Genomic DNA, 24,132 nt, shown 5'->3' on the forward strand with positions numbered 1-24,132 from the left:
TTAATTAATATTAAGGAAGCATGGAACCCAAATTCAAGGAGTAGCAAAAGGTAGTTGAATCAAGTTGAACCCCTTCTCTTGAACTTGAAACGGCAGAAATGTTAAAGTTTAACCAATTCTACAGATTTCGACCTATTCTTATTGTTCATTAGCTTTGGTTTGTGAAGTGAAAAAAAAATTAATTCAATTTAGTTTTGCATTTGCGAGCTTATCTTATTCATGTTGAACTCGTTTTATGATAAGTTACGTTTCAAAGGAAACTCTTGTTATTTTTTTAGGTGGACTGTATTTTTTTGTACATAAAAAACTTTAAATGCAATTTCTTTCAGATTATTCATTGTGGTACTTAATTACTTTGATTACATGGAGTTTACATCATTAACTGCTAATAATCTCAATATATAATCATTCACTCAAACTTGAGAACAAAACGCTGTAAAAACTTTTTTGTAAGTGTCATTTCCTGGAGTTTATGTAAAGGAAAATTGAAATAAATTATAAAATTATTAAAAGATTAAAAAGCAGTTAAAGATGTAAAATCCGTGTATTTCTCAAAGGAATTGAGTCTTTGCCACGAACTCAAATTTTCAATCTTTGCAACCGGATGATTAAAACCTTATTTCAAACTTATATTATTTGATCTTAGATATGCAAAGATATAGGGATTTGAAAATCTGAGTTTGTGGCAAAGACTCAATTCCTTTTGTTGTCAGTAAAGAATAATGCTCAAGATTAATTAAACAAGATTCAGGCAAGATTTTAAAAACCTTTTGTTCTTGGCCCTACATGAAATACTTTTAACTCTTTTACTATACCATATTAGAACAATACCATTTACTTGTTTTTTTTTAGTTCAATTCCAAAACCCCTGAAGACCTTATTATTTCAAAGAGTTGCAGACCCGATTCTCCCGGTATCTTCTATATTGATACTTGATAAAGGTTTAATTCATATTTTTATTCAACTACAAAGCATGAGATATTACAAATAAACAATCACAATCTACTATGCAGTTTGGACCCGCCTAACCAGGGTAGGTTTTTTTTGGTGGTTGGCCCTAAGTTAATTAACGATACTGAATATAATCGATTACACATTTCATGTATGTTTTTTGATAGATAAGGAGTTAATTGGAAGGAAGGAGATTGTTAGGTGATCTGTTGCAGGGTGAGATCAGATGGATTAATGTAGAGATAAATTAAAATCCAGGGTGTTAAGGATGGTGGATACACAAACACAAATAAGCTAATAAAGTTTTTTTTGCATTTAAACCTCTCATAATTCTCAAGATAAATATTGATTACTCTTTGTTTGAATATTTTTGCAGATTTAGTTTCTTTAAGGTCAATTTCAATTGCATTCCACAATTTAGGTAACATTGCGGACGGAAAGCTTTAAAGATTTTTGTTTAAAACCCTGATTTATATGATTTTGTTCGATTCGCGGTACAGCAAGAGACTTAAACATATTTTTGAAGGAAGAGGGAAGGTTAACATGAAAGTATTCATGCATAAATGACAGAACACTAAGTTTGTATGTATCATCAAGAATGAGAACTTTCAGTTTTGAAAAGGCACTGTCGTTAATTGGGCAAGTAATGCTTGAAGTTTAAAACAATAAACATTACTACATAGCACATGTTTATATAAATATATATTGGTAAACCCAATATCCAGGTGTAGGGTAACCTCAGTACCGCCTCTACCCATCCTCTGCCCATCCCCTGGTTCAACCTCTATATATACCAATCCTCAATCCTCCAACCCAGTCTAATCATAACCTCCACACACTACACTGCAACCGTTTACAGTAACAACATTGTGCACACAGTTCAGAATTATTCAAATTTTCAAATTTTGGTTTTATCCCTGAGAAAATGAAATATTCAAATACAGTACATAACCTGTGTAAAGTATGCATGTTTGACATTCTACAGTTAATATGTTAATTATAATTGCAGAACATTGGCCTTTTATTCGAAACATAAACTTTTAAAGAATCAATTTTATATTTGGCGGATTATCCAATCAAGGTTTTAGTTACTTTCAGAATTGTTGGATTTCTTCAAATTATATAATATAAATAGATGTAAAATGAATTTCTGAGAGAAATTTTTAAAAAATTTCTCTGAATGAATTTTTTCAAAAATGATGTGTTTGTGTGACGGGAATTTAAGACGAAACCGAAATCCCCTAGTTTTTCTTTTGGCGTATATTGTAAGCATGGATACTCTTACTTATAAATATGCATGTAGTAGAGTATCATAGTTGTGTGGATTTTAATCCAAGAAATATAAAATATTGATTTGTACAAAACTGCTTTACTAAATTCGAGAAACACAGCCTGTAAAAATGTGATTTAGACTTTAGGTCAAAAAAGAAATCAAATAGCTCTCAACCTTGTCCTTTTTATTCAAATTAATCAATTGTATTAGACTTCATTGATTCATTAGAAGTTAGTAATTTTTTATCTTTACCCTTTTCTTTCCAATCTGCAAATTCTTTTTCTTTTCAACCAGTACAATTTTATTTAAATTTCCAACCTGTAAATTTTTCATTTTCAAACTGTATATATTTTACAATTTTCTTACAATTTCTTCTTTCCAACCTTTACATTTTTTCCTTTCCACATTGTGCTTTTTTATTTCCGACCTGTGAAAACTGTATTTTTTTATTTCAAATATTAAACTATAATCTGCACACAGTATAATTAGTATAAATTCTCCCCGTATACTTTTAACTTTATCCCACTCTACACTCTACAGTATAATTCCCAGTTATTCCACACATACAATTCCAGTAATCACACTCTTGTTGAGATTTTGTTCAAAAATCACAGATTTCTGAAAAAGGAAAACATTAAAATTCTAAAACTTCAATTCTACAAAAGAAAACTAAGAGTATTCGCTAAAACTGTACTTCCCAGATACTCCCTATACTTCCAGTTTGTGAAACTCTAAGGTGAACTTCCGAGTGTCTCCTTATACTTCCAACTTTATTAAACTCTACAGTATACTTATTATCATTATTATTATTATCATTATTATTATTACTATTATTATACTTCACAGTGTTCTACCTTCACTTCAAACTAGATTTATGTAAATTCCAGTCAGGGAGAAAAAATCTATGTAAAAAAAAGAACATGTTAAAATGCGTTTTTGGTTCGTTTTTCTTTTTTTCTCTTAGGATTAAAATATTGCTACAATACAGGCAAACTTTAACAAAAGTTTTATTAAAAGTTTTAAAAAATGAAACAACACTAAACAGCTTGTAGTTTGGTATGATTTTGTCTTTGATCTTCTAATGTTTTATAAAGAAAAAACATTATATTTGTATTATATATGGTTTCTATTACAATGAATCTATTGTTGTTACAGAATCTGACAGAATAATGGATGCATACGAATGAAGAATTAACCATTTTCTTTTGTCTTTTGATTTTGATTCAAGGGACAATCTCTCCTTCCCCCCCCCCCCTCCCTCCCTCCCCAATAATTGTGTTTTACTAGTCTGCATATTAACATTTGTTACCTGAAACTCAATAATAATATGTATATCATTATCCAGGTAATATTGGAATATATTATTCATATTTTTATCTTTGGTTAAAAATCTATCAAACACAACGTAATGGTCTTAAGATACTTTATCATTGATAATGTTTAGCCCTCAAAAGAGAATAAAAATGATAAATCCACACAAAATGGTTAAAAAAGATTTTGAAAGTATTGGCTGTGACCATTAAATCTAGACATATGAAACACTGTGCAATGGGGGTTGGGGAGTTTTAAGCTGAAAGGTTAAAGGGAACATTTAAAAGCAATTGGCAGAACCTGGGGTGTTATTATTTTCAAGAGGACCGAGGAGGAAGGACACTTCAAAATAAAGTAAATATCACGTTGGATTGAAATCTTTTATATTTTCAATAATAACTCCTCTAATTATAGAGGTATTGAGAAGAACAAAACTGTTTATAATTTCTAATATAAAACTGAATAAATTTTCTCATCCTTGTGTGTAAAATGAAAACTAGAGGAGGTACGAGGTCACAAAGTCTTATTAATAATGTCGCATAAATTTGACCTTTTCCCTCTGTGTAGTTTGCAGTGAGATGGGGAACTATTCTGAGAATTGGGGAGGATGTGGTGGACATATTTCCTTCTCTCCCAAGAAACATGTTGTTTTCTGGAAAAGTTGACAAAACTTTGTCTCAATATTCTTGATGGAACAACCTTGAGGAACCTGCATACTTCAATACACAACACACTTTACAGAGAATACTCAAATAAAGGATTAAAATTCTGAAATTCTGCAATACTGGAATACATTCTTGAATAATGGAATTAGGCAATTCTGTCATTGATGGACTTCTATAGAATATTGGAATACATTAGGGAATACTGGAGTTATGGAGTTCTACAATTCTGCAATACTTTATTGAATTCTTGGATTACGTTCTGAAAAAAAGGAATAATGGAATACTGGAATACTATATGGAATTCTAGAAAATACTGAATTACTGGATTATGTTCTGCAATATTGGATGTAGGGAACATTGGATATCTTAAATATAAAATGTGGAAATCATAATTTTCTCAAATTCTTAAAGGTGAACTATTGGGAATAAGAATATCTATATATAAATATATATAAATTAGTAATCTCTGTTTGTCTGTTTTTATTTCCGATCACAACTCAAGAAATGTTCTAAGCTTTATTTTTAAATTAAAAGAATGGGTGGACTTTTCCAGCGAAAGTTTATTTCCAGACAAAGCTGGGTTCCCGCTAGTAATAGAATAGAAATGCACGCAACGTAGAGGAATAGTTAAATATTTGATCACGAAGATTATAAATAATAAATGATTTGGAAAATTAAACACAAGGTTATTACTTAACCAAGCCTAAATGCAGATAATAATTAAAATAAAATTGAAATATTGATTACTTCAACAATTCATAAATGCCCTTAGATTAAAATACAGTGGTTGCTAGAACTTTTTGGCATAATTTATTAAATAAGGGAATAAGACAATTTTTTATAAATTAACCCCCAAATTGAAGATTAAAATGGTGTAAGGGTAAAAATTCCGTTATGGTTATCCTTTAACAGTTTACTTTCTTTCCAATGCACTTCTGATATTAAAGTTTTTTTTATATCTTTCTACTGTATCATTTATAAATGTTAGAATGCCAGAATAGTGGAGAAAGCTAACTCTAATTTATTGCTGCGAAAGCTGAAGTATAGTGTGTCGAAGAATTTCTTCTTTAGAACTTTTATTTGAATATTTTCTTAATATTGTAAAATGGAATAGAAGATTTTAATTGTCTTCCGCTGACTTTCATTTTATTCTGCCCACTCATGACATTTTTACACGTAAAGACAGATTTAAAATTCAACTTTTTATAAACCTTCTGAATATAGTATATATAGAATACATACTTATATTATATATGCTATTTAATATATATATAGAAAAGAACTTTTTACAATGGTAACAATCTTATTTTGTAATACTTATTTATTTGCAACCTGATTTCGTAGACCTTCAATATGGGTTGATGTTAACCTTTCTTGTTTGGTTGTTCTTTTGCTTTCCCTTCAACATACTATGATGTTTTATAATTACATTTGCTCGGACCTCAATCCTTTCTGTTCTTTCTGTTTTCTGGAAAATGTTATTTCTGGATTCTAGTCTCTCGCTTAACTAACAACAGGGTTAAACTCTTCTTTGGATAACCGCTTAACGTCGAGATCCACTGCGTAAAATGTCCAATAAAATTGGTAACGGCTTAAGTTGGGGGTCAGATGTTGACTCTTGGCACTGTCTACAAAAAAAAGGTGCCCAACGTTTAAGGTTAAACCATCCAAGGGGGGACCCGTCTGAGCGCTGAAGGCAAAAATTTTAGATTTAAAAGTTTCGCTCACAGAGCTAACAGGTCTGAAGATGAAATATAGAATTGTACATTCGGTCGTGTTTTTAACTGTTTAGTATACTTCAGATTATTAACTTTCTGATTCTAGTGTGAAAATTTATTGAAGAAATAGTTTTAAAAAAGTATTTAAGTTAAGATTGAAGGCACAATGGAAGTTTAACCCAAAAGATTTGATCAGAGTGAAACCAAGTTCTATGAAAGATGTGCCACGGTAAATTATATGTATTATCTTTCGTCTTTGTTTTCTTCCAGAAAATGTTTTTAAAAAATATTTTCAACTTGTTTGGGTAATATGTTCTTACTTTTAATATTACATGACATAACGTTCACTTCAAAGAATTATTTTTTATCAAACCGTGATTAAGTTTATTGAATACAGTTTAGACTTACATACATAGTTAAAGCTAGTTTGCTCAGCCTGAGTTTGTTTACATTCCTCCAACGACAGTTTTACACTTTTACGGAAACCAAGTTGACATTGTTTTTATTCTTTAGACGATGAATCTAATATTAACTTACAAACTATAAGTTGGTGTAGAATATTAACTGCATTGTTTTATCAATAAAAGGTTATACGAACAAAAATAGTTTGTTATTGAAAGTAAGAAATGCATTAAAACTATTATATTATATAGGTGCTATCGAGTATCATTGAGACTCAACAACTTGACACTATATTAGTTTAGGAAGTTTTATCAGCGTTTAAAACAATATGTTAAAGTTATTTCTTTAAGGAAATGTATAGGATGAAACCTAAGAAACTTAGACAGGACAGGACAAGAAAATTAGCTAGATGTCTCATAGATATCGTTCAACTCCTGAGATTCACAGGTGTCAGCCTATACCCCCTTTCATATTCCTTTACCATCAATTTAAAAGTTAATGCCGTAGATAATATGAACCGAAAGGTAATTTTGATATTTTATAGAAAATCTAAATATAGGTTGGCGACTAACTGAAGTATTAAGTTTATATTTAAACTGTTGTTAAACTGTTGTTGTAGGATTTCTGTAGAAACTTTCCTTCTAAATTAATATTTACAATATCTGCAGTCCCCGGACTGAACGTGTTTTTTTTATATTTTTCATGTTATTAGTGAATTATATTCAAAATATTTAAATATCTATTTCGAGCCAATCTATCAACAAAAAATAACTCAAGAAATCTCTAAATCTATATAATAATGCTCTTGACTCATATATCTATAAAATAAAACAAGAAATTTATATACATATATTATATATATTCCCTCTGGCCGACCAAACGGCTGGACCGAATGGGCTGAAATTTTGTATGGACCAAGGATGTAATGCAAGGAAAGTTATTTCAGAAGTTTACACATCTTTTGTACTGCAGTGTACTGTCTCTGGGCGGTAATGTAAACACAAGACGGATGTCAAAGCCTGACATGGGATCCATCTTTCACATAAAAAAAATCAATGAAATATTCTGGTCATAGGAAACTATTATGTGAATTATCAAAATTATCAAATTTAATGCTTTTAACCTGCTCAGATACTAAACGAAAACTAATGCATCTTTTCTTGTTTACAAATTCCGCCCAAAAAAGAACTGGTTTCAATACGTACGCAGAGTATACACGACCGCAATTAACTTTCCTTGCATTACATCCTTGGTATGGACCCCTCATGGGTGGCCGGGGGGGTGTCATAGGCTAAGAAAATTTCGTTTTTTTTCAAATTTTTATTATTTTCCACGGGCAACTCTGGGCCCTTCAGCTAGTATATATTATATATATGTGTCTAGGAATAAACTATATTAATAAACAATATAAAATGTTCGTTACTTATTTTAAGAATATATATATATTTGTATATATATTTATATTTATATTTGTGTATATATGTTATCTATAGCTGGCCGAACGGCTGGACCGAATTGGCTGAGTTTTTTTTCTTTCAAATTCAAAATTTCTTTTACAAGTGTTTTTTCAAATTTCATTGTCAACACCGCGCACTTGAGCTCGTCAACAATAAGACCCTTTACATTTTCATGGTAAAAAACTTTCTTTAACTTCATCGATTTTAAAAAGGCATGTGTTTTGAAGTTAAAGTAAAAAATGATTTAAAAAAGGCATGTGTTTTGAAGTTAAAGTAAAAAATGATTTTAAAAAGGCATGTGTTTTGAAGTTAAAGTAAAAAATGATTTTAAAAAGGCATGTGTTTTGAAGTTAAAGTAAAAAATGATTTTAAAAAGGCATGTGTTTTGAAGTTAAAGTAAAAAATGATTTAGGGACCTTTTAAATTCAAAAGGTCCGCGTATATTACGCTTCAATAGAATGAAAAGAAAGTGTTTACAATTTCACTATAATCATACTAGATATATCTTGATTTTTTTACATAAGAAATGACATTAACCCTCAGACTGTTTTGTATATATAATATATATATAACTTATTAGAACTGATATATTTCCCTTCTCCCTTCTAATTCTCCTGAGAATATTCCAACAATATCCCAGGATTAAGACTCAGATAAAACAACTTTTCCTTCTATATCAATTATTCTTTATTTTTATATCAACATAACATTTTAATTCATGTAATTTGCATAATGTCCTTTTCTCTCTCATACTAATATTGGTATTGTTCTTTCATCCTACACCTCTCCAGGTTCCTTAGAAAGTAAACGAAAATATGTACTTCAAATCTTTGTAGTTAAATTTTCAGAATATTATACATTACAGTCATTACATAAATTACACAAATGAATGGGCTCACGGTGTCATATTCTTTAATATGAAGAATAAAGTAAGTTTAGTTTTCAAATGAACAAGTTTTCATTTCAGACTTTTAACAAATGGTCCAAGTATAAATCCCGTAAACCGTTGGTGCTGTAGTCTCAAATCTGATAATCAAAATAAAGATTACTCAGCTTTAAATTTATTTTGCTATTATAGATATTTGCTTACAGGTAACTATTTTATGTAATTCTCAAGATTTTAAAGATATATTATAAATATATTGATTATGTGGTTAAAATTAGTTTAGAATAGTTAACGAATATATATGCATATATATATATATATATATATGTAAAATTATGCTAATATATGCGACATTTATTTTTACGCCCATAACATAATTTATTTATCGTTTCTGTAATTTTTTCGTTTTCAAATCCTTCAACATGTAACATGTTTAGTTTTCAAATCCTTCAACATGTAACATGTTTAGTTTTCAAATCCTTCAACATGTAACATGTTTAGTTTTGTATTTAAATCTAAATAAAATATAATTCAAGCCACAGTTTGCTATTGGCCTAAATGCTATAGAATAAAGCTCATTTATTTATGTATATATATTTGTGAGCTATAGCTAGCCAAACGGCTGGTCCAAATTTTAGGGAACCCATGGGTACCATGGGTGTAACATAGGCTTAAAAAATTGAATCTTTCTTTAAGATGAAAATTTGTTATTCCAATTTTTTAATTCTACGGGCAACGCCGGGCAATTAAGCTAGCAGCAATTCACACAATTCATCACCAACCAAGTCTTCTTTAAATTGCTGATGGTTTGGGACATTTTTAAACTTCTAACCTTTTTAGTATTCCTGGATACGTATATTTCAAAGTCTAACTTTACAAATGAAAAATTCTGATAGATTTCGTGTGAGAGTGTGAATATTTTGTTCCTAGTCCTCTAAATACAAGAAGAATGACTTTCTCCATGACTGAGATGGATCAATCTCATCGAATAAAGATGGAAGAGGAGGTTAATTGTTCGTACTTATTATTTTTCAATTTAAATCATAATTCTGGAATTTTTATTTTTGTTTTTTATTTATGAACTTTTGTTAAGGCTGAGCTAATTTTAGGAGGAGGAGGATACTCCAGTTTTATCTATTAAAGAACAGGAGGAAGAGAAGAAAAAAGCAAAAAAGAGACAATCAAGAAATGTAAGAACTATAAACCAAAGTTACATTTTGAAAATCTACAATACATAAAGAAGATAGGATGGAAACGATAGTTCAGCGGATTTGTTTAAGAAATCTTTCCTCCTTCTGTCACTATGATAAAACTTTTTCTCAAATTTTGTCTTTTGATTCTTTTTAACCCTTTTTTAATGCCACTTTTTTTTCGTTGATCTTATAAAAGTAAACTATAAAAACCCTTTCTCTAGCCTTCAGTGTCTTCTCTTATCTATTCCTTGTTGATAAAGTATGATTAAAGTTTACAAGAATTGTTGTTAAATCCTACCTACCCTCCCTAACCAACTAACCAGGGAAATCCAATTCTTAGGGAAAATATAATTTCGCCTTTCTTTGTGCAGTGGTCGTGCTATTTATTTAGACATCGTAGTAGAAGAAAATACTAAAAATGACATTTAAACTGTTTTTCAATTTTTCCCCTTGACAATGAAGACAACCTTACGAAAACTTTAACTGATCACCGGGATCAAAAGTCTTAAAATTAGACAAACTGTGGCTACATTATTTTTAAAAAGTCGGATTTATACAGCAAAGACGATTAGGAAAACTCAAGAGTATTGTAAAATTTCAAAGAATCCAATACTGTTTAGGATGATATTGCTCTTGTTGTCTGTATGGTGATTCTAGTCTTACTTACTGTTCTCACAGTCATATTTAAGGTAATACTTTACATACACCCTGTACATCTTATACAACCTAATATCTTTTCCGAACACCCTGTATCACCAAATATTTTCTAGATACACCCTATTTTTGTGGGACATCTAGGGACTCCAGGGAAGGTTTATGAATCATCAAAATTTCAAATATTTGTCTCCATCAAAATTCGATCGTCATTAAATTTTTAAAAATTTTGAAAATCCGCGAATTATTTTTGTTTTGTTTTACGATGTACACAAAGAGAACATGTTCACAATTAATTTAGGAGATGGGCGCGAAGCGCCCTCTAAGGCTAGAAAGAAGGGCGCGAAGCGCCTTGAATTTCTAGTGTTTTTAAATTACACTTTGAACCACCAATTATCTCTTTCATTCACCCTAACCACTAAATGTCTAATCTTGCAAAGTTGTTATAAAATATTTTTTTTGGTAACATTAATTTTATTTTATGCTTTAGATTATGTTTATCGACCCTGCACCGGATCCTAATCAGGTCACCTTTAAGCCTCTGAAACAGAACGTGAATTCGGTTGAAATGGCAAGCATGAACATTTTTAAATAATAAATAAAATAACTTCACAGTGCAAGAACAATCTAATAAAAAATTTAGATATTCAATTAATTTCCTATATCCTAAATATGTATTGATTTGGTCAAATTTTATCATTTCATAATTGCTTTAAATATATTATTTATTCGTGTTGCACTCATAAAAATGTCAAAAAGAAGAATACAAAGTTTTAACCAAATAATGCCCAGTGAACCTTCTGCAAAATTTCTCTTTACCAAAAAAAACTTTATTAAACCTTTTTTCGGAGAAATTAAAATTGGAATCTATAACTGACTACTTGTCTCAAACTCTAATTTTCTATTTCTTTTATTTTTGAAACTTGATGTCTTATAACTTAGATATTTCAAGCTATGAATTCTACTAGATAAAATATCAAAGTTGGCCTTTACCGTTGAAATGTGAAACATCGTTGAATTCATAGTTATATATTAAAAGTCTGCACCATCGGGTTGCAAAGATATAAGGATTATTTAATGATAGATTATGACAAGTAATGATTAATATGTTAGTATGCTGGAATGGGATACCTGCCTTGTAATGGATATGTACCTTGTCAACCAGATCATTTGTCAAAAAAAGATCTTGAAGAGAGAATGAAGGAAAAATTTCATTTTTTTATTCATTTTTATAGTTTCTGAAACAAAAACGTTACTTTTTTCCCACAGATTATCAGATACAGCGATAACAAATAAAAATTATGACGTTGTATTATAAATACATTTAGATGTCACGAAACAGCTTTATTTGTAATATTTTGACCGACCTTAGATATTTCAAACTATGAATTCTGAGGCCGATTTAAAGAATTTGAGCCGCGGCTCAAATATGGTTGGTTTCACTTAAATTTGCATTCAATATTGAAAGATTTAAGCCGGTACTCAATGGAAACCGGATTTTGGCGGATTTAAGACACGGTTCAAATTCATTCAATTCGGATTCTGTTAGATCAAATACTCTAAGTTTGAAATATCAAAGGTTTACGCCTTCTTGAGGTTGCAAAGATTAGGGTTAGCAAATTTAAGTTTGTGAAAAAAACTCAAATCCTCTTTTTTTAAAAAAAATACCTTTTTGCTAAAAAATATGATTAGTTTGATTCCCGTCGAGCTCTGATAGGTTTCCAACTGTGAGACAATAATGAACTTTAACCACAGAGTAGAAATATATTCTCTTCTCTTCACTTGGTCTAATACAGTGTAATAAGGCCTTTATAAGCAATGTCGAGACAGTTTTCCTGTCCCATACTTTTCATTATGTCCTATTTTTATTATTTATTAATGTTTACAAATATTTTATAATTAAAATGAATCAATGTGTTGAGGACGCTTTACCCTGTCATGATTACAATGGGATGGGAGATGGTCCTGAAGGTTGCTGGTAGAACTAAATTAGGGAATTGGTTTTCATTTAATAAGGGAGCGTACACGTAAATTCAAGTTACCATCCATGTGCAGAGTGTCAAGTCCGATTAACAACAGTACGCTTTGAGGGATTTATTCTTATTTTAACCGCATACAAGTTTGTATTGGTTATAATTGGATTTCATATTTAATATATAATATTGCACACTTTAGTTTCTTGGCAAAGTTTCCACATGTTAATCATTAAATTGTTAAAATTATGTCAATAATCTCTTTTAAGATCATTTTACTAAAGTTTTTTTTCTTGATTATTAGCATTTCTTTAGGTTCCGATTTTAAATATTTTCTTCCACTTCCAATGCTACATTGGACCATGCAAAATCTTCGAAAGATACCAATTTATTTTTTATTTTTTTATAAATATTAATTCAGGCCGGCGTTTTATTCCAAAAATGAAGTATCAAAAAAAAATCGTGAGAAAATTAATAAAAATTAATTACTGCATTGTGATCTATGAGTACAAAGCTCCGCTCAATTTTGTATGACTGCATGTACCAGTAGTTCGTAATTAAATTATTTATGTACAATGTACATTACATAAACATTTTGCATGCTAATTCTATATAGTAAACATTTTAAAGTGCATACACAGAAACCATTAATGTAAATTTTCTCTTTTAGTGCAAGCTAAATATTTTGACACAATTTTGATACTAAACAAAAAATAGTGTGTCAAATAATTTGGCTTTAGTTAAACAACCCGATATATAAATATGCATGAAGTTTAAAGAAATTGCATCCGACCTTAAACCTTTAATTTATGCAAGAATATTGACCCATTAGAAACTTAACTTCTTCTACTTAATATCTTTTATTTTTATATTATTTTTTGAAATCCCCAAAACTTTACCTTTTTTCTTTAGGTTATGTACGTGCCGGATTTAAAGATTAGAGTTTAAAGGAAGTGTTCGCAAAAAAATGAAAGGGGTGTGAGTCGTTTTTAACAATTTTCTCCTTATAGACGCATTAGATAGAAGTAAGATTAGTAGCGATCAAAAGCGCTTATTTTTCGCCGTAAACCTATACCCCCTTTCATTTTTCGTGAACACTCCCTTTAAACAAAAAAAAATAAAAACTGATTATTTTTTCAAATCAATAAACGATAATATAACTTATTTCTTTAGTTTTTAATGATGAAGAAGATTAAGGTAAAAATGTTTTCAGGGTTCCCTTCGTTATTTATATAACAAAAAGTTATTAAAAATAATAAAAATCCTGTCCATTAATGAAAAATACTTAACATATTGTTTGTTTTTTGCTTTAGGTTAAAGGACTCATATACAAGGGGGGGGGAGATGCGAATAACTAAAGATATTCTATTGGAATGCCCCCCCCCCTCAATCAAAGTAATATAAAAAAAAAGTGTGGTTTTGTGGCGGAGCAATTTTCAGTGACGATGGGAACAATGTTTCTTTCCTTGCTTTATGTGATACCTTATAAATAACACCCCTTACCCCGCCTAGAATGAAGTATAGGCCACCCCTAAAAAAATATTTATATTCTTATTTTATTCTGTTTCTTTAAAATCCTTCAATATACAGGAATATCTATTTTCCTTCTAATTTTTTGTTATCACTTCAGCTGGATTTGTAAATCTGTAAGAAAATTAGAAATCTAATTTGCATCATTAATTTTACATACACAAAAAGTAGGAACAAACTTGATATTGAAAGGTTTTACTGTTTCTCTGTTTATTTACAATTGCTGTACGACATGAACATATCTGAACATTGTGTTATGTAAACAAGTGTTAAATACAAATATTATTATTTGAAATAAACTGCTTGATAAAATTCTGTTCGGATAAAAAATCTCAACAGAGATTCCTTGAATAAAAAAATACTTGTTTAAATGGACGATAACAGTGCAATAAAGAATGATTTACATACTTCTTTTTTAAACCTATCATCAATTATTTCTCTCTTTTTTTAAGTTGGTAGTTTAGACAGTTTTTTATTCGTATCCCCTTTAATCTTAAAAGTTGGGCACACACGTATTAAAAGTACGGGGTGTCCTAAAAGAGAGTGATAAGGAGCTTTTGATCCCTTTTGTTCTATTTTATCCTAAAATGTTGGACCCCAGAGTCCGAATTTAATATCAAATCCGCTAAAAACCAGTTTTAATTGAGCGCCGGCTTAAATCTTGAAACATTGAACACAATTCTAAGTGAAACCAATCATATTTGAGCCGCGTCTCAAATTTAAGCCGCGGCTCAAATTCTTTAAATTCGGCCTCAGGAATAACTATCTATTCTGGAGGGAGTCTTCTGACATTTTTAATTCCAAGTCTTATTTCTGATATGAACAGAGTCAACATATCATAACGATTGCTGTTATTAATACTGTCAATTACCAAAGTTCCGAAAACTTGGTTGAAAGTCACAAAATAATTCTTGTGATAAATTGTTGACCTCTAACTTAGAAAACTCTGAGTTCTTGTTCTTCTATTGCCCTGGCTCTATGTTAAGCTAAAAAAAGCCATAATTTTAATTTTAACTGATTTTTGACAGTAGCTTTTGAAACATTTTATTAGAAATACTTTTTCTTTGACTAAATTATATGAGAGTTTGCTTTATTTTTTGCATCAAACAGAGACAGAGTATAATTTTTTTTTCTGCGCCTTCTCAATAGTAATGGGGGGTGTTTTGAGACATTCAAGTTTAACACAAACATTTTTACGTTAAAAAAGAACAATTTTAATGAAAACCTATTTTTAGGTTCATTTTTATTAATATTTCCATAAACAGCTTTTAAAAAAGTTAATTTTGCATTGCATAATGGTATTTGAAAATACAGGATGAACAATTAGATCGTCAAAAATTCTGTCATTTTAAATACTCCCCCCCCCCCATACACAACATAAAATCTACACAAATTTCTGAATTCCCAAACCTTAAACTTTTTATTGAAATTGTGTGAAATTTGTTTGTTTGTTTTCCTCAAGGATTTAAATAATAATATTCAAATTTACTCCAAATCATTAATCGCACAGATTATCTTAACAATTATTCTATGCAGTTGATTTCCAAGGGTGAGGTTGAATTGTTGAAATTGCTTTCATATATCTTCTTCTCATCTTAAACAATTTGAAGGAGCAAATATAGGAAAAGAGCCATTTTCTATTCCGACACATGTTTTAACATTTTTGGTACAAAACAATAATTTATCTCAAACACTTTGTTTTACGACCCTCTGTATCAAGGATAAAAAAGTTCTTTTACAAAGTCACACAATATTTCTAACTTTTTTGTTTTCTTTTTGTTGGTTATAGACTTAAGTAAGTACATAAAAACTTTCTATAGGGATGTATACATAGGACTGGGGACGATTGATGATTTGTCAAGATGTTTGTTAACGGTTGCAATTGGATGAATTAACGAAACCAAGATTGTTTAATATTTAACAACCTTGAACTAACGAACAGACACATAATGTAGCCGTTTTAAGCGTTGGTTTTATCGAATATTTTATATATCTAATATCAGTTACAGGGGTTTCGTTCGTTAATCAAGTTGCCATTCGTTAACGATCAGCATTCCTGACTTTATCGCATCATGTTCCTGAGTTAATCCCATCATGTTCCTGAATTAATCCCATCATGTTCCTGAATTAATCCCATCATGTTCCTGACTTTATCGCATCATGTTCCTGACTTTATCGCATCATGTTCCTGAATTAATCCCATCATGTTCCTGAATTAATCCCATCATGTTCCTGAATTAATCACATCATGTTCCTGACTTTATCGCATCATGTTCCTGAATTACCTGAATTAATCCCATCATGTTCCTGAATTAATCCCATCATGTTCCTATCTTGATCGCATCATGTCCCTGAATTAATCCCATCATGTTCCTGTCTTGATCGCATCATGTCCCTGAATTAATCCCATCATGTCCCTGAATTCATCCCATCGTGTTCCTGAATTAATCCCATCATGTTCCTGAATTAATCCCACATGTTCCTGAATTAATCACATCATGTCCTTGAATTAATCCCACATGTTCCTGAATTAATCCCATCATGTTCCTGAATTAATCCCATCATGTCCCTGAATTAATCACATCATGTTCCTGAATTAATCCCATCATGTCCCTGAATTAATCCCACATGTTCCTGAATTAATCCCATCATGTTCCTGACTTTATTCCATTTTTGAGTTTTACAAACTATGTGGACTCTCTATAATCTGAATATCTGGGTTGAAAACATTTGATGGGTCTCAATAAACACTCTGGACTAAATAGGCAGAGATGCGTTCAGTTTCTTCTATTTGAATTGAATCGCGTTTTGTTCTAAAATTCAACAATCTTTAAACTTTTAAAGTTGTCTTTTTTATATTATTTTAGTTTGAAACGCATCCACCGACAAAAAGTACGAAGGAAAAATTGAAAATGAAATTGATTTTTAATACCTATATCTTTGCTATCCAATGGTATATAAGATATTTCAAAACTTATAAAAGTTTAAAATATCAAAAGAAAATTTAAGACTCAATTCTTTAATATTTAATAAATGGTTCATCTATTAAAAATAGTATTTTTAGCTAGATTTTATCTGTCATCATGCATTTAAAAACATAATTTTTTTTTTCATGTTTTCAGAATGCAAGACATTTTTGATTCAAATTGGTCCCCTCATTTTCCAAAAACTATTTTAAAAAATCCTAGCGAGTTACCCATTCAAAATTTGAGGCAGGTCGGTCAGGCCGGGTTCCTAAGTTATAAGTAATCGAACATACAATTTAACAAAAAACAGATATTACCGCTTCCCTATTAAGGCGGTTTAACTTAATAGAAGAAACTGAATTTTTAAACTGATTTCCTTTGGAAGGTCACTATAGGAAATATGAAAGATATTTTTTTTTAACAGTTACCATATCTCCTTATAAAACTAGTAAACAAAAATTTTAAACTTAATTTTCTTTTTCTAATTCTAAAACGTGTAAGTCGGAATTAGACCATTAGTTGGGTTTAAAGTTAAAATCAAATAGGAGAGAACTGAATTTTATGATCACATCCGATGGATAAAATGGCCTCTTTAAAGTAATGGTGATCTTTTCTAAACATCTTTTTGAAAATTAAAAAACCACAACCTGATTGTTCAAACCATTTTTTATAATTTAAAACTTGTGAAAATTAAATATTTTCTGTAAAAAAGGTTTTTATGAAAAGGTTTCCAATTTGTTACAATTAGAAAGCCAATGAAACTATAAAGCTTGAATTTGTTCCTTTTAATTATTTTTATTCCGATATTTTAAATTTTGAGAAATGGATACAAAATGACTGACAGTAATTTCTCATGGAAATTTAAAAAAATGAAACCAAGTTTAATGAATAAATATTTTTTTTCAGAGTTGAAAATGTGGCTTTAGATATACTTTGTACATTTGCTTTAAAATCTTGAAAGCTTGATTTTGGTGGAAGATGACGTTTTCTATGTCTGAGCTGGATCAGTCTCATAGGATCGAAATGGAACAGGAGGTAATTCTGCCTTTAAAGGGACTGTATGTGTAATTTCAAGTGACCTTCCATGCAAAGATAGCAATGTCCGATTTGTAAAAACTGTTGACTGTTTATCGAGGACAGAGAACTCCCGGTTTATATCTCCCTAATAACGTTAGAATTCCTGTAAATTTGGAGCGTACGCTAGTATACAGCGTCAACCCAACTTAGTAGTCAGCCTGCGATACTTGTGTCCATTGGAAATACAGATTATTTCACGTTCAAAGCGGTTAGAAAAAATTGAAATATTTATTATCCACGACTTCTAAAAAGTAAATATCAATATTTCTCCAATATAAAACAGCTTGCTAACAAAGTGTTTAACAATTAATAGCATTTTCGTAGTTTAACAAGAATTAGTCCGACATCTAGAGTGTACTATTGTGAATCAAACACTCCACTCTTCAAATAGAGTGTCACTTCCGATCCGGCCTTTAACTACAGTGAAACCCTTAATAACGAATACATCGAAAGAATTCATCAAATGTCGTATTCTTCACTTTCTGATAGTGGAATGTTGCAAATATTTAGTTTTTTGATTAAATGATCATATGGAACTCTTTAAAATTGTTCCCGCATATTCATGGCTATTTATTTATTTTGGCAAATACTGAAATTTACGTAATATAGTATAAAACTCATTGAAAAATTGTCAAGACAACATTTGATAAATTCTTCCGATGTATTCGTTATTAAGGGTTTCACTGTATGTATATGACCTGCTGGCGGAAATAGGATTAAATGTATAAGAATCTAGGGTAAAAAAAAAATTTCATAGGGCGAAACAGAAAATCATTTTTAATTTTTTTCTATTTAGCTCTTTTTCATCTTTATAGGTAGATATTAAAGGTGGAAAAATAATTAATATTGATAAAAGAAAAACAATCACAACTTCAAAATAATTCAGATTCAACGTTTAGTATTTTTGACATTTGTTATTTCTCTTTGCAGTTTTAATGCTCAAATTTATGACGTTTTGTGGACTACATTGTACTGTTTCTATCTACTTTTAATCTAGAATTCATCTGAATTATATTTCGATAGAAAAAAATGTAAAAAAGTACCAAATCTGTTTTTAACTCTTGAAATGTATTAAAATATTAGAAACAATACAAGTTAAATCCGAAGGTTTAAAAGAATTTGTTTATAGAAGAGTTAAAAATGATCTTTTGAGGATAAATAATGAAACATTTTGCTAGGAAGACGACTTACCCTTGAAATCTACCAAAGAGTTGGAAGAAGCAAAAAAAGCAGAAAAGGAGAAACAAGCTCGAAATGTGAGTAAATAAACACCAATCTAATGAAATTATGTTTTAAAAATGAATTTAGTCTTTGCCGTAAACTCAACTTTTTAAATTCTTAGATCTACCTGTATAGTGTACACCTTATAAATTTCAAACTTAGATTTTATGATCTAACAGAATTCAAAGTTAAAAATATCTAGGGTCTACGATATTAAGTTTAGCAGATATAGGGATTAGAAAATCAGACTTTGAAGCACAGTTTCTCACTTTCTTCAATAATGCACAAGCAAAATGCTTGGAAACTTCTTACAGAATATTATTACAAAATTAGCTTAATACTCTAATGAGGGGAGGAAGGCCAACCACATCAATCTCTAGTCCGAACCGCATTCTCCTCATTTTCTCGTCCTCGGAATCCTCATCCTTCGATTATTTTGTGTTAAAAAGTTTCCAATTCTTGAAGATTAAACTATTTTTTTTAAATCTGGCAACGTTAGGGCATAAAATATGGATGGACTAAAGTATTGCAATGATTATATCATGTTGGAATCTTCAAACCCATGAGAATGATGTCAAACTTTATTTAGGTAAAACTTAAATCTCTTCTACCTCCGTAATGGCTAACCTTCGTGATATGAAAAAATAACAAAATATTCGGCATACCTCTGCCTATAATTTTCCCCATGGAATCACCAGGAAAAATTCTATGGTTTTCACTAAAGTTAACAAAAAAGATTGAAGTTCTATAAACTTGGAATTATTTGCGGCATTCTACACCAGGAATATTTAAAAATGCGCGTAAAAAAGGTGAACATTTTTAAAGACATTAGACAAATCTTTAATTCAATTGAAACTTTTTTTTCGATTTACAAAAATTTGATATTTTATTTATGTCCTAACGTGGCCCGATTCTTTAAAAATAGTTTTATCTGGAAGGATTAGACACTTAAAAAAAAATATTGAAAGGACGAGGATTTTGAGGTGGTTCGGACGAGAAAATGAGGAGAATGTGGTTCGGACTAGAGATTGGTGTGGTTGGCCTTCCTCCCCTTCTCTAATAATATGTATAAAAATGTAGGAAATGTACATCCATAACTTTATAAATAGCTTGATTAACACTTTTTCTATTGGTTCTTCAAGTTCTTAATTTGTCCCATTTCATTTTATATACATTCGTCGTCGTATATATCAATAAAACGAAGACGACTTTCTATTTAATATAAATAGCTTGATTAACACTTTTTCTATTGGTTCTTCAGGTTCTTAATTTGTCCCATTTCATTTTATATACATTCGTCGTCGTATATATCAATAAAACGAAGACGACTTTCTATTTAATTTTTTGATTTCACACATCTTTAAAACAGCAGAGACACATTTACATGTAAAAAAAGAGAAACTGCCAATCAACAGCATCTCTTTGTTAAATTGTAAACTTGTAATTTGAAAAATGCCTATTGGGAAGAAATATATGATATATAAAATCCGACTACATTATATTGATATAGTCGCCGACCACTTTAGAAAAAATTCCTTGAAATGCTGCAAAAACTTTTTCCAGAAATCGAAATTTTTGTTTGAAAAGTTAACCATTTAAAAGAAACTTTCAAAATTAATAATTTTTCAATTAATAATTATTAATTATCTTTCAAGGATGATATTGCCCTTGTTGTTTGTATGGTCTGTCTAATTCTTCTTACTGCATTAACTGTAGTGTTCAAAGTAAGTGGAAATTTAATTATTAAAAGTATTTAGAAATAGTAAAATAAAACTTAAATAGTAGATATTTAAAAATATTCTCTTCTTTTTAAAGTTCTAGCTTAGCTCCAGATTTTTGTAATCTATATATATACTTTGCTTGACTGAGTTACTGTTTTTTTGTGTCCAAAAAACGTCAAAACAGCTGAACCGATCGGGCCCAAACTTTGTGTGGGACTTCACATGACCCCAGGGTAGGTTAATGGAGATCAAAATTTCAAAAATTAGCCTCCACGAATTTTTTTATAAATTCCGCGAGCTTTTTTTTGTTTTTTTGTTTATAATGTATACAAAGCGAAAATGTTTTCAATTGAAATTGAAGATGGGCGCGAAGCGCCCTGAAAGCCTAGTAATAGTTGAATTTTCCGTTACCTCTTTGTTTCATTGCATACATTTTCTTCACGTATAAAGAGATATAAATTAAATGCTTATTTATGTGGTCGACAATTAGCTAATTTAATCTATTAAAATGTTTGTTCAGATAATGTTTGTTGATCCTGTTTCTGATCCAAACCTTGTAACATTTCGTCCTCTCAAACAGAACGTTGGCTCTAACGAAAAGGAATTGCCACAAAATTACAATAAAACAATAAATCAGAGATGGAATTTAAAGAATTTGAGCCGCGGTTTAAATCTGCCAAAACCCGGTTTGAATTAAGCGCCGGCTTAAATCTTGAAACATTTGATACAATTTTAAGTGGAACCAACCATATTCAAGCCGCGGCTTAAATTTAAACCGCCGCTCAAATTCTTTAAATTCGGCCACTGAGTCACTAAAAAAAGACACTAGATCTTAATATTAGGATTAAAATTTAATTATAAGTGCCAGTTTAAAATCATATTTAAAGTGGTTTTTAAATATTAAGTGACGATTTTGTGAACTGTGCCACTGCCATCCACGATTCTAGAAACCCCCAAATTTAAATATCTATCTTGTGAAACAATTTTAGAAATCCAAGTGTTAAACCTCGGGTTCTTTAGGTTATTTAATTCAAGATTATAACTCATAGAAGATTTTTATTACGTGAAAGATCGTTTATTGTTCTTTTTCGTGGCAGCGGTTCAGATTACGTATGATTTCGTGTGAATATGATTTTCATGGATTTTGAGGATTTTTGATAATAAAAGTAAAATTCTTAGAGATTTTTAGACTTTCAAAAGATATTGATATTTTTTGATTTGTGGATTCAGTATACCGGAAATGGATATCTCCCCTGCAACGGATATATACCCTGCCAACCGGAATATCTTTCACCGCATGAATTAGAAGAACGCATTAAGGAATCCATGATTGGATATTGTTTAAATATTTTGATGATTTTAAGAGACATTTCCTTTCATTTCATGTAAGGAAATTTTCTTTCATTTATGGGTTTCTTGCAGCTGAATAATTTTGTCCTTTAAAATCATTAAGTATTTGAAACTTCAAGACTTTTTAACAGGTAAAATTCCAAAGATAGTTTTAACCGCATACTTTCTGTCCCTACATTTAAAAATATAACTTGGCAGCCTAAAATTACAAAATAAACAGTTATTGCAAAATGCAATATCCCGTGCTTTAAAAATAAACTGTAAAGATGACTTTTAAATTATAAAAAAATGAATTTCTATAACTTACACATTCCGTAATTGAAAGTTTTCAACGTACCATTTAAATCTCGTTATTATCAATTTTTTAATGCAAAATTACACTTCTCTTTTCTTATTAAACGTATACCAATCATGCCAGGACGCAATGCCATGCCATGATTACAATGAGAAGGGTGATGGTCCATCAGGTTGCTGGTAGAACAAAATGGTGAAATAAAATTTTAATAATTCAATATGGTAAAATTATATCAAGGGAACCCTATGTAATAAGTTTATTTGTTCCTGTTCATAATCAATTGGTTTTTACTTTAAAAAGTATTTTCTCCGTGTCGAAAACTATTTTATTTTACAAACACCCCGATGTTCCCATTGGTTGTGCACTGTGCAATGTAAAGTTTCATATATATATAGAGATTCGACCAATTGCCCCGTGTTTTTGCTTCTAATCATAGAACAATTTTATACACAGAGAAAAAACTTTTCGGTCTTTCAATAGGTAAAAAACAATGACAGTTTATTATTAAAAATGTAGGTTGTAAACAAAATTATTCCTGTTGCAGCTTTAATTCTTAGATAACAACACTCCTAGCTCAGAACTAAAGGTGAATAAAAAGAAAATATTTCAGAATTTCCACATTCAATGTTACATTTTATTATGGAAAATAAAAATGTCTGTGGTTTATTCTTTCTCTTAAAAACTCTTTAATTTTAGCCTTTAGGTAATAAGTCTTAAATCTAGAACAAAAGACATTTTGTTTTTGTAAAAAATCTGTTAGTTTTATATAAATATCCTTTTTATTACAATTTTAATATATATATAATGCTAATATAAAAATATTATTTGGCTAAACAATTTAAATCATGTTTTCTCCACACTTTTATCTAACAATAATAAAAAGGGTATTTGTCTGATTCAAAAGATATTTAAAATGTAAGTAAATATAACAACTTCAATTGGATAATTCCATTCAATATGTTCTCTTTGAAGACTTAAAGAATATGCTTTTTTGATATTTACAAATTTCCTGAAGTTTAAACATGTAGGATCAAAATAGAAATATAATTTCAGGCTGTTTGTCAATATTTATTTTAGTAGGATTTTCAAACGCAATAAAAAAGTTATGCGAATTGAAGGTCAAAGTTTCTTTTTTGCTCAATTTTGCGATGAGAGCAAAAGATCATAAAACTGCGGAAAAGTTATAGTTTGCGAGCATGGTAATTTCTCTTATATCTTGTCATGCCCAAGGTTATAATGCAAGAAAAGTTAATTTCAGTTGCGTATACTATGCGTACTTATTGAAACCAGTTCTCTCTGGGCGGAATTTGTAAACATGAATAGATGCATCAGTGTTCGTTTAGTATCCGAGAAGGTTAAAATCATTAAATTTTGATAATTTAGATAATTCACATAATATTTTCCTATGACCAGAATATTTCATTGATTTGTTATGTGAAAGATGGATCACATGTAAGGCTTCGACATCCGTCTTGTGTTTACATCAGCG

At 29.9% G+C, this 24,132-nt stretch overlaps 2 protein-coding genes and 1 long non-coding RNA gene across 4 annotated transcripts; 2 read left to right on the forward strand and 1 right to left on the reverse strand.

Moving 5' to 3' along the window:
- Nucleotides 1-2,656: 2,656 nt before the first annotated feature.
- Nucleotides 2,657-5,312, reverse strand: LOC111716918 (uncharacterized). Its single transcript, XR_002768633.1, has 2 exons — nt 4,086-5,312; nt 2,657-2,842 (listed from the first exon to the last, which is right to left on the reverse strand). It is a non-coding gene; the product is annotated as an uncharacterized LOC111716918 (long non-coding RNA).
- A 3,413-nt stretch (nt 5,313-8,725) lies between these two features.
- LOC111717141 (uncharacterized) lies at nt 8,726-13,504 on the forward strand. 2 transcript variants are annotated; one of them, XM_023492658.1, is made up of 7 exons: nt 8,726-8,869; nt 9,594-9,669; nt 9,773-9,853; nt 10,477-10,545; nt 11,001-11,081; nt 11,624-11,713; nt 12,433-13,504. In XM_023492658.1, the coding sequence occupies exons 2-7, from the start codon at nt 9,613-9,615 to the stop codon at nt 12,490-12,492; spliced, it is 438 nt and encodes a 145-aa protein (XP_023348426.1). In that variant the 5' UTR covers nt 8,726-8,869; nt 9,594-9,612; the 3' UTR covers nt 12,493-13,504. The 2 variants fall into 2 exon arrangements, with proteins under 2 accessions (XP_023348426.1, XP_023348417.1); XM_023492649.1 differs by having other exon boundaries at nt 8,727-8,869; nt 9,560-9,669.
- Nucleotides 13,505-17,862: 4,358 nt separating this feature from the next.
- Nucleotides 17,863-23,424, forward strand: LOC111716925 (uncharacterized). The gene is made up of 6 exons (XM_023492438.1): nt 17,863-18,014; nt 19,235-19,312; nt 20,933-21,001; nt 21,519-21,599; nt 22,229-22,318; nt 22,767-23,424. The coding sequence occupies exons 1-6, from the start codon at nt 17,958-17,960 to the stop codon at nt 22,824-22,826; spliced, it is 435 nt and encodes a 144-aa protein (XP_023348206.1). The 5' UTR covers nt 17,863-17,957; the 3' UTR covers nt 22,827-23,424.
- The last annotated feature ends 708 nt before the right edge of the window (nt 23,425-24,132 follow it).

Source organism: Eurytemora carolleeae, unplaced genomic scaffold (assembly GCF_000591075.1).
Source record: "Eurytemora carolleeae unplaced genomic scaffold, Eaff_2.0 scaffold1, whole genome shotgun sequence".
Lineage (NCBI taxonomy): Eukaryota > Metazoa > Arthropoda > Copepoda > Calanoida > Temoridae > Eurytemora > Eurytemora carolleeae.

Bases quoted from the DNA above. Each gene is read 5' to 3' on its own strand.
- LOC111716925 (XM_023492438.1), top strand. From the start codon at position 17,958: ATGACGTTTTCTATGTCTGAGCTGGATCAGTCTCATAGGATCGAAATG. The intron at 19,313-20,932 runs GTGAGTAAATAA...TTATCTTTCAAG, and splicing joins AGGAGAAACAAGCTCGAAAT to GATGATATTGCCCTTGTTGT. The intron at 21,600-22,228 runs GAATTGCCACAA...TTGTGGATTCAG, and splicing joins ACGTTGGCTCTAACGAAAAG to TATACCGGAAATGGATATCT.
- LOC111717141 (XM_023492658.1), top strand. From the start codon at position 9,613: ATGACTTTCTCCATGACTGAGATGGATCAATCTCATCGAATAAAGATG. The intron at 9,854-10,476 runs GTAAGAACTATA...AATACTGTTTAG, and splicing joins AAAAGAGACAATCAAGAAAT to GATGATATTGCTCTTGTTGT. The intron at 11,714-12,432 runs GAAAAATTTCAT...CAATGTGTTGAG, and splicing joins ATCTTGAAGAGAGAATGAAG to GACGCTTTACCCTGTCATGA.